At 43.6% G+C, this 15,591-nt stretch overlaps 1 protein-coding gene across 4 annotated transcripts in view; it reads right to left on the reverse strand.

The window, feature by feature from the left end:
- PAK5 (p21 (RAC1) activated kinase 5) overlaps positions 1-15,591 on the reverse strand; it is a 283,597-nt gene that overhangs the window by 109,179 nt on the left and 158,827 nt on the right. For all 4 annotated transcript variants that reach the window (XM_033095502.1, XM_033095504.1, XM_033095503.1 and 1 more), the window contains one exon: positions 636-850. In XM_033095502.1, coding sequence (XP_032951393.1) covers positions 636-839 — 204 coding nt within the window. In that variant the 5' untranslated portion in view covers positions 840-850. The remainder of the gene's footprint in view (positions 1-635; positions 851-15,591) is intronic.

Below are 15,591 nucleotides of genomic sequence, written 5' to 3' on the forward strand. Positions count from 1 at the left end.
TGTTTAAGGTAATTATATCCTATTCTAGTACTCAAATTATTTACTTTTATTTGAAATAGTCTCTTAGACTATAAAGACAAATTTGAATACATATGTATGCATACTTCTATATATATATATATATGCTTACATATGTAAAACATGTATATGTGTATATATGCATGTGTGTATATGCACATATAAATCATTTGTTATTAAAATATCTTAACATTAAATTTTATATAAAAGTTTAAACATTCTGAGGGCAAATGCAAAACAACAAAAGGTTATCTAATATAATGTTTAACCAAAAGTTACAGCCAATATTTACCAGAAAGGGGAGATAATCTTCTTCAGTAGAAAGACTAGCAAACACCACGTAAAGTGAAATAAAAATTTGCTACTTTGTGATTGCATTTTATGTGTCTGATTTTAAAGTGATCTCACATCTAAAAGCTGAGGTTCCTCTTCATGTGCTGCAATTTACAATAAGTGGTAAGCATTATCATCATTGAAGGATAATTGTGGCTAATGTGTGGGTATTTAAAAACAAACACAAGGCTTAGACCTTTTCTAGTTTGCCCGCAAAGAAGATACACTTCATCAAATGAGAACATGCTTTTTCAGCCAATTGAAAGACTGAATCCTCACCATACCTTCATGGGAGCCAGCTGGATGGGTGTGATACACGAAGGGTCCACCATGGGCTTCGGCCTGTTGGCAGTGTCTGCTAACAAGCTGTGCCACTGCTGGGGCAGGCCAGTGAATTTCTGTTCTTGTGGATCAAACCCAGTATGAACCCTGTGTTCAAAGTTGGATGGGCCAGATATTTCAATCTTTTTCTTTTTCTTTCCAAACATGATGCAAATACCTGGGAAATGCAAACAGAAAAGAGGCAGCTGTTTATATCCTGCCAGCAGAAGACCACAGGAAAATTATTAATTCATTTATAGTTACATCTTTTCAGGTGTTCCTATATATATATATATTTGCTGCAAAAGATGAAAGGTAGATTTTTAGGGTGTGTAGATTAGATAACTTCATTCAAACTTTTTGTCCTTTCCTGCAATTGCTGTGTGAAGTATAGTTCCCTGCCCCATTGGTTTTGGACTTGGCCATATTACCTGACTGACCAATGAAATGTGAATGAAGAGAGAACATGCCAGTTAGGGTAGAGATTTTTTTCAGAGGTGTTGGGTGTTTCTACTTTCCCTCTTATGTTCCTGCGACCTGCCATGAAGATCTCTCTGGTTCATGATGCTCCTTCAGCCTAGGTCCCGGAAGGAGAGTTGCATGAAGCAGACACAAATCCGACCTCCAGTCTGGAGCCAAGCCCAACTCAGCCACAGCTAAACCATAGTCGACTGATGAGTAAAAAATAAATGTTTATAAATGATTATGCCACTGAGATTTTGGACTTGCTTGTTATGTGGTATTATCAAAACAAAAGCTGACTAGCACACAGGGAGAAGCATCTGAAAGTTTGGTGTGTACTTAAAATCTAAAACATTTGTGTGGAAAAATACGTCTGTACATGAGAAATGGGGTTAATAATTATATTCATACATAAAATTATTATTAGGATTAAACAAGTAAACATTTGTAAAACACTTTGAAAAGCAGCTGGCACAAAGTAGGAGCTGCAAGTATTAAATATGCCTCTGGACAAATATACAGGAAACTTGACTGGCGTAGCCTGCAGGGAACTGGGAGTGGGGTGGGGGGGGGGACAAGGTCGGGAGGACGACCCACTTTTCAATATATGGTATATTTAGAACTTTGTACAATATATTTACCTATTTGAAACAATGTAGTTTACCTAGTTAAAATATTCTGTGACCAGGATACCTCTAGAAAATACGTAAAACAGACACTGTGTACTTTATGGTATTGAAAACATGTAAGGTAACCTGGGTTTGAATCCCAGACAGATCACCTATTTGCTGTGATCTTGAGTAATTGCTTTTCCTTCTATGATTTATTGTGAGCAAGACAATCATGATCAAGTGGGGAATCCTGACGACACTGTTGTGGGAGTTATAAAAGATGTTTTGGCTTCAATGTTGCCTTATCTTAGCCCTGAGACTTGAATAGGTGGGTTATATTCTCCTCCAGGTCTATATCCATATTCTTCACAGCATGTATCCACTCGCTGTCAATTAATTATGTGTAACAGTGTGCCTGGTGTCTATTTTCCCTACTAGAATGTAAGATCCATGACAGAAGAGATAGTTCCTGCTGGTTTATTACAGTTTGTCAGTGGCTGGCATAGAACAGTGGTCAAGAAATATTTTCTGGGGCCAACCTGGTGGCTCAGGTGGTTGGAGCACTGTGCTCCTAACGCGGAGGTCACTGGTTCGATTCCCACATGGGCCAGTGAGCTGCACCCTCTACAGATAAGATTGTGAACAACAGCTCTCTCTGGAGCTGGGCTGCCATGAGCAGCTGAGGGTTAGTGTGGGCTGCTGTGTGCTGCCATGAGCGACCGGTGGCCAGCGTGAGTGGCCGGCAGCCATCGTGAGTGGCCGGCAGCCAGCTTGAGTGGCCGGCAAGAACTGCCATGAGCTGCTATGAGCAGCCTACTGACGACCGGAGACCGACTGCCTCAGCTGGAGGGAGTGCAAGTGTGGGGACAGAGTCCCAGAGAGCAGTGTCCAGGCTCTCGACCTCACGTGGGGGGGGGGTGCTGGCTCAGGTTGTGATTGGCCGTTGGCCCATTGGCTGTAGCCAGTTGGCCAATTGGCTGCTGATGTAGCTGCCGTCCTGCATTGGTTGGTTGGTTGGTTGGTTGGTTGGTTGGTTGGCAGGCAGAGAAGTGGTAGGCGGATTGTGGATCATGTGGATCCTACTTCGTGTGTCTCGCCCGACCACCAGCGAGAATATAGTGGTATGACTTCCCTACCTATTGCTCCATCAGTGTTCCTTTTTGGCCTCACCGTATCCTGCGTTCTTATGTGGGGAGCAGGAGCTGAGACCCCCGCATGAGACCCTGCATGACACATGGCACAGCGAGCAGGGTTTGGTGTCGGTCGAAACTCTCCATAAGGTAATGGAGCAGTTTTATACATATGAAAGCTCAGTTTCGGGAGGCCCATGAAGAGTGGTACCAGGAACGGGAGGCGCGATCTGCCTGGGAGACTCGAGCCTCCAGATGGCACACCACCCTCTTGGCCATAGAAGGCGTCACCTTCCTTTTGGTAATCTGCTGCTGCTGTAGGCTCCGAGGGTTGCAGACAGCTTGGACTGAGGCCTCCACCCAATCGGACGCCTGGCACGGCGAGCAGGATTCCGGCCAGGTAGGAATGGAGTCTGACTCTGGGCAGGAGGACAAGTGGCCCCCACACAGTGTGTGGTACCCGGTAGTTACTGTTCTCAGAAGATGGATCTCTAACGAGGGGTGGGAGGACATGGATGGTTCTCCAGCCAGTGTGGAGAAGGCCCTGCAGGCTCTGGCTGAGCGGTTGCCGGAGGAGGAGAAGGGTACAGCCAGCTGTGTGGGATGGATGTTCCTCACCGCATTGTGTCATAACATGGAAGATGTGCTTAATGAAATAGCCCAGGTGCCGGACCAGCAGCCCCGGGCGGGAGGCGTTGGAAGCTCGGGACCAATGGTTGATGGAGGTTCTCACCGCAATGCGTCATAACTCGGAGGAAGTGCTTGCTGGACTAGCCCAGGTGCGGGACCAGGTGTCCTGGTGGGAGGCGCTGGAAGCTCTGGTCCGCCTGTTAAAGCATAAGCCCCACAGTGGAGACTCTGAGGCAGAGGCGGACATTGGGAGTGGATACAAAGTAGCTCCCAACCCCCCGCGAGTGGTGAGTGGAGACAATGTAGCTCCCAACCCCCAAGCCCGGCCAATCTTGAAGCAAAGGGTAAAACGTGAGCAACCTTTGGGACCCGGGGGTGTTGCTGCAGGCAACCCAGCTGTGACTGAGTTCACAACCTACACCCCTTACACTCCCACTGAGTTGCACGAGCTGGGGAGGCGGTACAGACAGCGCCCTGGAGAGCCAGTCTCGGCTTGGCTACTAAGTTTATGGGATGAGGGGCAGACAGCATTCTCTGCTCCCCAGGCGACATGGAAAAGCTAGCCTTTGTGACAGTGCATCCATCCCTGCGACAAAGGTTACAGAATTGCCATAGGTTGGCCCAAGACCAGGGCAACCACACTCTAATGGAGTGGCTCACTGCTGCGGTACGCACAGTATGGGGACAGGCTGGCGAGCTGCCAGACACTGTGAGTCAATGGCAATCGTAAACTGAATTTACTCAAGTCATCCGTGAAATGGGTATGAGACATGCTATGTTCAACCCTAATATGCGGGGGCCAGATGACCAGCGTTTTACAACCAGCGTGAGAGATCTGGTTTTGGATACTGCACCTGCGAGTGCTTTTGGATCCTAGGTTGCCATTCTTACGCCCTATGTGGGGTGGCAGATCCATGAAGTTACAATTGCCATGGCCACCCTAGGGGATGTTGAAAGCTGGTGGCAAAGGAAGTTAAGACAGGAGGTCCAAGAAGTCAAGACCTGGAAGCCCAAATCAAAAGTAAGGGGGTGAGGTCGCGGGCCTCAGAGAGTAACACGCATGCAGATGTGGTGTGATCTCGTGGCAGCAGGGGTTGATCGGGGAAAAAATAGACCAACAACCCAATGCACTCTTGTTGGAATTCTGGAAACAGTTGCGTCAGGTACAGCAATTCCAGTGAAGCCTAAAGGAGAAGAAGTCTGGGAAAGTGTGATCCGTGTCCTTCCAGGACTTCATGCTGCTGCTTGAGGCCGACTCCTTTCAGCTTGATTAGGAGTGAGGCCAAGGTACCCGGCCAGAGATGACGAACGGGGACCGGAGGCCCCCACGTGGAACTGTCCATACATTGGTCCCCTTCTAATGTGCAGAGGGTTTTGGCCCTAGTTGACACCGGCACAGACTGCAGTCTTGTTAATGGGAACCCAGAACTGTTCCCCGGACCAGCAATCTGCATTGACGGCTACGGGGGAAAGACTGTGACTGTAAAAGCTGTTTCCTTACCACTGGGTATAGGAAGGCTTGCCCCTTGTACCTACAAGGTTTATGTCTCCCCCGTTCCAGGGTATATTCTAGGAGTGGACGTGCTACATGGCCTCAGCTTACAGACGTCGGTAGGAGAGTTCCGTCTCCGGATCCAGGTGGTGAAAGCGGTGACACGCGGGCATGTTCACCACCCTCCTCAAGTGTTGCCACAGCCCTGGTGCGTGGTTATAGTGTGACAGTACCACCTGCCAGGAGGGCAGGAGGAGATTGGTCGTACAATATTGGAATTGGAGAAGGCACATATTGTGAGGCAAACGCACAGTCCCTTTAACTCCCCAGTATGGCCTGTCAAGAAGCCAGATGGGAGCTGGTAAATGACTGTGGACTATAGGGAGTTAAATAAGGTGATGCCACCCTTGCACGCTGCAGTGCCTTCAATTCACGATTTGATGGATCGTCTGACTGTCCGCCTGGGAACATATCACTATGTAGTGGACTTGGCCAATGCTTTTTCCCCATTGACATTGCACCCGAGTGTCAAGAGCAGTTTGCTTTTACTTGGGATGGGCGGCAGCGGACTTTTCAAGTTCTTCCACAGGATACTTGCACAGCCCCACTATCTGCCACGGGCTCGTGGCCCAGGATTTGGCACAGTGGGATCACCCGTCCTCTGTGGCCTTGTTTCACTATGTTGATGATATTTTACTAACATCTGATTCTCTTTCAGATTTAGAGCAAGCAGCTCCCTCTCTTCTCCGCCACCTGAAGTCACGTGACTGGGCAGTAAACGAGGAAATGGTCCAGGGCCCTGGCTTATCCATCAAGTTTTTGGGGGTTTTGTGGTTGGGTAAGACAAAGGTCATACCTGAGGTGATTATTGACAAAATACAAGCCTTTCCCCGGCCGACCAAGGTTTCCCAACTGCAGATGTATTTGGTTCTGCTGGGGTATTGGCGGGTGTTTGTACCCCAGTTAGCACAAATGGCAAAGCCCTTGTGTAACAAGATAACAAAGGGGGGCCTCGTGGGATTGGACAGAGGCTGTAGAGCAAGGCTTTGTTGCCACAAAACAGGCCGTGCAGCAGGCACAGGCTCTGCAAGTTGTAGACCCTGGTTGCCCGTTTGAACTTGATGTTCACGTAACCCAGGAGAGGTACAGTTGGGGTCTCTGGCAACAGCAGGAGCGTCTCCGGTCGCCAGTGGCATTTTGGTCCCAATTGTGGAAAGGAGCAGAAGTCCGCTACTCTCTAACAGAGAAATAGCTGGCTGCTATGTACACCGCCCTAGCTGCCACAGAAGCCATCACAGGAACGGCCCGGGTGTTGGTTCAAACAACCTATTCCATCCAGAGGTGGGTCCATAAGTGGACCCAGGGACCCAAAATGGGGGTGGCACAGACCACCACCCTCGCCAAGTGGGGTGCCTACTTGGAGCAACGTAGCACCCTTAGTTCAAGCCCACTGAGCACAGAGCTACAATAGGTCCTGGGGCCTGTGGAGCTTGTAGCCCAGGCTGAGCCAAGCACTCTGCCTAGAGGGGAGGACTTGGAGCCCTCACCCTACAGAGAAGGACAGCCCCCAGTACCTGAGGATGCCTGGTTTACCGACAGTTCTAGCCGAGGAGCTGCAGCCGCTTGGACGGCTATTGGTGTGTAGCCCCAAACAGACACCACTTGGTTTGATACTCGGATGGGCCAGAGTAGCTGGTGGGCTGCGCTACGGGCTGTGTGGATGATAATCAGCCACGAGCCCGGGCCCCTAGTTATTTGTACTAACAGCTGGGCAGTGTTCCGGGACCTAACATTGTGGATCCCGACGTGGAAACACCAAAACTGGTTGGTAGGACACCGTCCATTGGGGGGTCAAGCCATGTGGCAGGACCTCTGGGACCTAGGGCAGAGAAAGGAGGTGACCCTAATGCATGTCACAGGTCACTCCCCCTTAATGTCCCCAGGTAATGATGAAGCAGATGCCCTAGCAAGGGTCCGATGGTTAGAACGAGCCTATATACCACCTTTCAGTACTATTTAGGGAAAATAAAAATATATTTGAAAACGTAATTTAGTCATGTGTTAACAGAGTCCACTTGACATTTTACTGAATTTTATGACCATTGAAGAAAAAACAAGGTAGAAATTATTTTAGAAAAGTCATTTAAGAAGAATTCCTTTGCATGTATTCATACCTGAAAAAGCACTGAAAATACTAGGCCAAATATTTTTAGAACTAGAATAGAAATGACTTACTGTTCCCTTCCTGATTGCAAATTTCCCAGTGGTTACTATGCCATTCCAGTGAGAGTATAAAAAAATATCTATGTCACTGAATTAATACTGTTCTTCAATAAGACAGTGTGGAAAGGAAACCCACAGTTGAACCAATCTACCTGTGTTGTACCCTGTGATACTATGCAACTGTAACATAAACAGTAATAAATGCAGTTCTACATTCTAACAAGTTTGAGTTAGATTTACAGAGGAAGCAACTTAACAGGAAAATTAAAAAGTTACAAATCCTAGAGCAACGTTCCTGTGAAGCTCACATACCTGACTAAATGCAGAAAGAATCTCCATGGTGTCTAGTGCTATTCTATCAGTGGTGGCCATTACTCTGTATCAGACACCCCACCCCTGCCCTTCTTAGGGAATCCTGCTTCCCTAGAAATACAGTGGGGTAGGAATGGTGAGCTCTAGTAAGGTAACTATGAGATTCTGGAGGTGTCCTGGGTCCTCTCATGTTTCTCCAGAAGGACCCTTTTTCTGAGACTGAGTAGGTAAGGCTGGAGGACTGCTGGTACCACTGGAAGCCAGGACACACCCTCACATACAATAGAAGACCTTGCTGGTCAGCACCCATGTAAACCAAGGGCATGGAATACGTCATTCCGCTCCTGAGTTCCAGCAGGTTACTTCCAGAAGCATTTAGTAGACATTGTTCAATACAGAAAATTTGCTACAGGTTTTAAGATCAGACATTTCAAGACTTAATATGTACTATTTCTTAATCCTTTTGTTTCATTATTAAACATACATGGGAGCATGCACTTGTTAGTTTGACTCAGCACTAACCAAAGTGTGTTCATGGCAACACCAGCTTTATGAAAGGGGAATTGGGAAGGAGGGGATTGATTTCTTAGTCAAATAAATTTGGGAAACAATGGGTTACATAAATTTTCTTTATGGCACTTCTCAAAGTCTTTATTATGCTAATGTATAGCTATATTCCTATAGGAAGACAGTAAATAGGCCCCAGAATCCCTGCTTCTGAAATTTTTTGCAAAACTTAGAACAAACACTGTTTTGACCAATGACTTTACTCATTCATCACATGTTCTTTATATGGAAGGTGTGTCTTGGAAGAGACTGAAGGAAACCCAGGTCTTCAGACTCCAACACAATGCTCTCGTATCTTCACTGTCATCTTAGCACTGAACCTGCTTTCAGGGACATTGCAACTCTTGACCATACTTAGCAGGTTGTCCGGCTTTAAGCATATACCTCGTCTAACAGCTACTGGATTTGGAATCTCCCAATTCAGTTCTATAAACTGGGAGAGTGAGCAGAGATTTAGAGAAGGACTAGCAAGCAGGAGAAGTTCACCTGAGCTCTGAACTTCTGTAAAATGGAGATATGATAACTCTCGAGTTAGGCCATTTGGGGGAGTGGCCCAGCATCTTGCCAGGGACCAGAAAATGCTTTTAAACTATACTTACACAGGACTAACTGTGTACCAGACACCATTCTGTACATGAACACTCACTCCCTTCACAGGGATTTACATTATAAAAAAACTATTATTAGTCCCACTGTATAGATAAGGAAACTAAGGCCCAGGGAGGTTAAGGGATGTGCCCACATTCACCCATGTAGAAAGTAGGTGACATGGGATTCAAGCCCAGGTAGTCCACATCCCGAGAACAGGCACTACACACTCCTTTATGCTTGCTGTCTCGAATACCAGTCCCGCCTCCGCTATGTGGCACACCCTATGGTCCTGAGAGCCTCTCTGAGATGGACAGCTCTCCTCTCCAAATGGGAGTAACTCCAGATTTCCTTAGCTTCTGGAAGAGTTAGAATAACTAAATAAGAAAGAATAAAAAGTCCCTTGAAAACAATATCAGCAATAACAATACGTACTAGCCAACATGAAGGGAGCGTTTCCTGGAATCGGAGACTGTCTAGGCTACATGTGATAGCCATTCTTTTATATTCTGACCACTCTGGGAGGTATTGCCTTTATTTTACAAGTGTAGGGAACAAAGCTTAGGGAGGTAAAATGATGTGATTTCCCAAGGTAGCATGGTTAACAAGTGGCAGAAATGGATTGAAATCATAGACTTGGCTCCAGATTCGGCTGTTAAAGGCTGTGTTTGACTATCTGACTGCAAAGTACTATTTCCTCATCAGAATGTGATTATTTTCACTTCAAGTGAATTTTAGGCAAAACCAGTAATCATGTCCCTGGAACCAGCCTGGGGTGCTCAGGCAGGCTAGGTTGGGGTGGGGGACACCTCCCAAACTTAGTGTGGCATCACAAAGCATCAGGTAACTGGAAGATAAACAACAAAATACATGTCACCTTGCAAGATGTAAGCTCTTTAAAATAGAAAGGATTATTATAAAAGAGCCATTACAAAAAGAAGAGAAAGACAACCAGAAATGGGAAATCCAAAAACTGGAACAGAAAATAAACCATAATCATAATATAGTTTTTGGCTCATAAGTAAGCAATGATAAAAATCACAAAATATAGAGAGCATTTACTGCTATAACCAAAAAAATTATACTGGGAAAATAGGGCAGGTGGGCAGATTATGTAATAAAGCTAAATTCTTTCTACTGTAGCAGAAAATAAAAGTATGGAGATGACTAAAATTAATATATTATATATAAAATATAACTATATATAAAATATAACTATGCATAAAATATGTATAACTATATATATATATGTATGTATATATATATATATATATATATATATATATATATATATATGAAATTGACCATATGTAAAAAACTGGGGGAAAATGGACAAAACTCAAGAAACGTGACGGTGGCCTCTGGGAAGCAGAACTTGGAGTTATCATGGGGTATATCAGGGAACCCCTGGATTTACACTTTTTTGTAAACCATGTGTGGTATATTTCTGTCCTAAGATATTTTTAAACCAATTGAAAGCAACTACTTGTTAAAATTAACATGTATCAGAATACATTTAAATAAAACTTTAAAAATCTATCCTTTGGGTTAATGTTCAGAAAAAGGATTGATTTTCCTGGGTAGCAGAGTCAAAAGAGGGCTACCAACCACCATTTTTAAATTATTTCTAGAGTAGCCTTTCACAAATGATTAAAGAAGATGCTATCCCTTGGGAAATACAACAGGGGACTACTTGGGTTTCCAAATGGTGCTGAGACAGAATAGGGACTTGGGCCCAGGGCCAAGGAATGCTGGGTGGCCAGAAGGAATGTGGGATAAGCTGACCACCGCCTCATCACCCCTTACGCAAAAACACATACGAGTAAGTAGCTGATCATTACCTCCCTTCTAACTGATTACTTCCATACAGATGTCTAAACCCCCATTCTGCATACACAGTTGATCACGACTTCTTGGGGTCACGATAACGAGCAGTGGGCCATCTTGCCCCTCAGTGCAGGCGCGAACACAGTTACCAGGAAATGTAACCAGTAAAGAAAGCCCACTGCTTTCAAAAAGCCCACCTTTTTGCTCAAGGCCGCTTGTCCCCAGCTTATAAAAGTAGCCAAGCAGAACCAACCTTCCTCTCCTCTGTCTTGCTTTCTCTGTGCTCGACCATTAACTTAGTAAAATCTATCTAGAAATTTTTCTGTGGTTTCCTCTTGATTTCTATTTTGGGGAACTCAAGAACCTGAATGACAGTAATAGCACCAGCCCATTTAGATTCTCATCTTGCCTGAGAAGTGGCAATTCATACAGATGAGTGTTCATGAAGGTGTTTGAACCATGAGTAGATTTCTAACCTTGGATCCTTGTTACCCTTATTTCTATTGTTCTACATTTCTTGCTAAAGTAATTTTTAAGCATTGGGAAAACCTACCTAATTCTGTGGTAGTCATGTCCACCGAAAGTGCCATGTTCTTGGGAAAGAAATATCTCTTCTGATAGTTGAATCACACATTTACAGTGGGATGAGCAGATGGAGACATGTAAAGAAACCACTATGACAGATAGAGCATAAACTAATGTCCCCTGTTTCTAGTACCGCTACAATGTCTCAGCTCAAAGGTCCTCAGCTTATGGTATAAGCATTGTATTAGTCGGGGTTTTTCCAAGAAACAGAACCAACAGAATATATATATATGTGTATATATATATATATATATATATATATATATACACATATATATATACACACACACACAAACACATATATATATACATATATATATATATATATCTTCTGATAGTTGAAGAGATATACATATACACATTTTAAGAAAGGAAAAAACTGTATTAAAAGCATAATAATATATACTGATAACAAAAGATGAATATAAGTCATGTGTATACATTTTTTTGGCACCGGGTGTGTGTGTGTGTGTGTGTGTGTGTGCGTGTGTGTGATCTATGCTAGGAATTGGCTAATGTGGTTATGTTGGCCAAGATGACCCACAATCTGCTGTATTCAAGTTGGAGAGCCAGAAAAGCTGGTGGTGTATGTAGTTGAGTCCAAGCCCATCATAGGTCTGAGATTCAGGGGCTGATAATGTAAGTCCAGTTCTGATGTGAAAACACAAGAATCAGGAGAATCAATGTCTGAGAGCAGAAGATGGATGTCTCAGCTCAAGCAGGGAGAAAGCAAGGTCACCCTTTCTTTGTCTTTTTGTTCTATTTGGTCCATCAAGGAATTGGACAATGCTCACCCACACTGGGGAGGGCCATCGTCTTTATTCAGTTCATAAATTCAAAGGCTAATCTCTTCCAGAAACACCATCCAGACACACCCAGAAATAATGTTTACCAGTTATCTGGGCAACCCTTAACCCAGTCAAGTTGACACATAGTATCAACCATCACAAGCACATAGAGGAGAATTTATAAGGACATTCTTGTTCATGTAGAAAATGAAGTAATGTTGTAGTTAGATTTGAAAATTCTACCTGACTGCAAGCATGCTGACTGGCCCTGAAAATTGCCACTAACATTTTTTAGTCTCCTGAATATTTTTGGTTCAAAAAGTCAGTTTCAGGACTCTGAATTCAATTTTCAACTTTCTTGTTCAAAGTCTATATATATGGCTGATAATTTTGTTTTTTTAATAATTTCTGCCATTCTTTATTAATTTATAGAGCTGGAACAATCAGTAAGATAAATGATACACTGATGGGAAATAGCTGTAGTTTTCAAAATGTTGGCATGCTCATTAGGGGTTTTGAATAGAGTTTGGGCCATAGGACACAAATTCACAAGGTATTAGCTTTGTAGTGTACTCAAAATTATTAAAAATGTATTTGTGGGGTGGCTAGATGGCTCAGTTGGTTACAGTGTGAGCTCTCAACAACAAGGTTGCTAGTTCAATTCCCAAATGGGATGGTGGGCTGCACCCTCTGCAACTAAAGATTGAAAACGGGACTGGACTTGGAGCTGAGCTATGCCCTCCACAACTAGACTAAAGGACAATGACTTGGAGCTGATGGGCCCTGTAAAAACACAGTTCCTCAATATTCCCCAATAAAAAACAAATTTTTTAAAAAAAATGTATTTGAGACACAGGCTATATAACATGGATGAACGTTTAAGATATTATGCTAAGTGAAGTAACCAGACAGAAAAGGACAAATGTTGTATGATTCTACCTATATTCATAGAAAGTAGAATGGCATTACTAGGGGCTGGGAGGAGGGCACAATGGGGACTTAGTATTTAATGGGTACAGATTCAGTTTGGAAAGATGAAAAGGTTCTGGAGATAGATGGTAGTGACGGTTGCACAACACTGTGAATGTACTTACTGCCACTGAACTGTACACTTAAAAATGGTTAAAATGGTGAATTTTCTGTTCACTATATTTAATAATAATGATTATATGGCTATACTTGTGGATGGAAAAGGGGTTTTATGGAAAGTAACCTCACTGGGTGATCTGATTATAAATTCCTAATTGGGCAGGGCATTGTGGGTAGCCACACCCCAGGCAGATAACTGCTTTAGTAAAGACTTATCTTTGCCTCGGGCAAGCCCTGTGCATTGCTTCTGTTCATCTAGGTTAACATACCTTTGAAATGACCCCTTTCCAGCCCCTCTTCTAAAGCAGACTGACTTGAGACAGCACATAATCTTAATTAACCTGTAATCCAACCCTCACCTTGCTTTCACCCACCTTCATGTAAACTTCCTTCTGTTCCCTCCTTAATTTCAAATGCATAAAAGAAAAACAGTTATTCTGCAGAGCATTTGAGATCTTGCTTCTTGTACACACACACACACACCCACACACACACACACACACCGGGGGTGCCAAAAAATGTAGAAGAGTACAAGTGGACACTTTGGTCAACTTTGCTCAAGCAGTAGTTCGCCGTAATCACGCTGATGGTAACCACTTTGGGCACCTCTTGCAATTGCAGAAGTCAAACGTGATTTATATGTATCTTTTGCTATCAGTATATGTTGAATACTACAATTTTGATAGTTTCTTCTTTTCTTAAAATGTGTATATATATTTTGTTGCCTCTCTCTCTCTCTCTTTCTCTCTCTCGCTCTCTTTCTCTCTCTCTTCAATTTGGCTCATATAAACTCATAAAAATTCTCTACAGATTTTTATGTATCTTACATTGACAGACTCCGGCAGGACAGGAGGAAGTAGTTACAGAGAGGCGCCATGATGAAGACGGGGTTGGGCAGGGAGAACTTAAGTAAAGCTAAACTACTGATGTTTGTGTTTATTCCCCCTCACCATCAAAACAGTGTTGTTCTAACCTTACGTTTGCAAGCCCTACAGCTGAAGTGAGGAGTCAACATAATTACCGGACCAGTAAGGTTTACAGCCAGACAGACAGCTGGATTCTTAGAATAAGACCACAGAATGAAAGCAATTGTGCCTTTGGTATACACCTCAACAGTGAGTCTTTTCTCATTGACTCCCTCGCAAGGAGATTTTTCTTTTCTTAACCTCAGATCTATTTTGAAGAGCTTGACAAAGGTAATAATGGATATTTAAGTACTTCTGAAATACCTACCTGTGTTCAGATAATTTACATTTAATGACTAGCCTGTCATTGGTAGAAGAAAGATGGCTATTTGAGAAATTGTATTGCAGAGCGGATGGCACCAACTACACCATCCCCTTAGTGAAATGTCATTGGTCAGATATGCATTTGTGATAGCCATAGAATTGAAAACAAAAGATTCCCCATACTTTTAGTTATGTTGCTTTTAGGTAAAATATGACATAAGTCACACATTTGGGATTCAGAGGAAAACAAAAATAACTTGGGATGGGCTCATGATATAATCTAAAACTAAAGTTGTTTTCTAAAAAATATAAAGTTATCACATCCAAAAATATACAAGTAACATGGTTTCCCTTCTTGGGATTCTTTTATGTCTCCTTAACATAAACCATGGGACAATCACTGGGTTCCACCAGTTACTTCCCACTCCAGAAAAACTGTTTCAAAGCACTCTGGGTCAATAAAGATTTTTCTTGTACCTAGTCCCCATTTGTATTGCACATAACACTTGTGATCCAGTTGCTCTGTGCCTGCTCTTCTGACCCAAGCCCTAATCCAATGACACCTGCTTTCTCAACAGCTAAAGCCCCTTTCTCCTATTGTAGATCTGACCCTGGCTTCCAATTTCTGTCCTTTGGATTTGAACTCAGCCTTTATTCCTGACTACTTGCTTCTTCTTCTTTTTTTTTTTGTCTTAAAGATTTTATTGGGGAAGGGGAACAGGACTTTATTGGGGAACAATGTGTACTTCCAGGACGTTTCCCAGGTCAAGTTGTTGTCCTTTCAATCTTAGTTGTGGAGGGCGCCGCTCAGCTCCAGGTCCAGCTGCCATTGTTAGTTGCAGGAGGCACAGCCCATCATCCCTTGTGGGAATCGAACTGGCAACTTTGTGGTTGAGAGCCCACTGGCTCTGGCCCATGTGGGAATTGAACCAGCAGCCTTCAGCATTAGGAGCAGAGCTCCAACCACCGGAGCCACTGGGCCAGGCCCTGACTATTTGCTTCTTATTTGTCCTCTACTGTGTGAATCTTTCAGGCACTTCTCACTGATCTAGTTGGTTGGGTCTCACCTATCTGCTGGTTCCCTCTCTTTTACGCTTTCTGATTCCATCTTGATTCTGGAATTTATAGCTGCACCCAACTCCACACTGTCTGGACCTTCAACAGTGCAAGACCACTCTGGTATAACTCAAGTCTTCATCTTGTCTTCAGCTCATCCATCTCATTTTTCTAACACCCAATACCCAGGACTGACAAAAACAATGCTTTGAGAAAAGCATATTTAAATTCTAATTATTTTCACACTGTCCAGAGTGATAACATAATGTTAAAATAGTAACAGGAAGAAAATCATTGCTAGTAGAACAGCATTAACAGAGAAGACACTCA

This window comes from Rhinolophus ferrumequinum, chromosome 23 (assembly GCF_004115265.2).
Source record: "Rhinolophus ferrumequinum isolate MPI-CBG mRhiFer1 chromosome 23, mRhiFer1_v1.p, whole genome shotgun sequence".
Classification (NCBI taxonomy): domain Eukaryota; kingdom Metazoa; phylum Chordata; class Mammalia; order Chiroptera; family Rhinolophidae; genus Rhinolophus; species Rhinolophus ferrumequinum.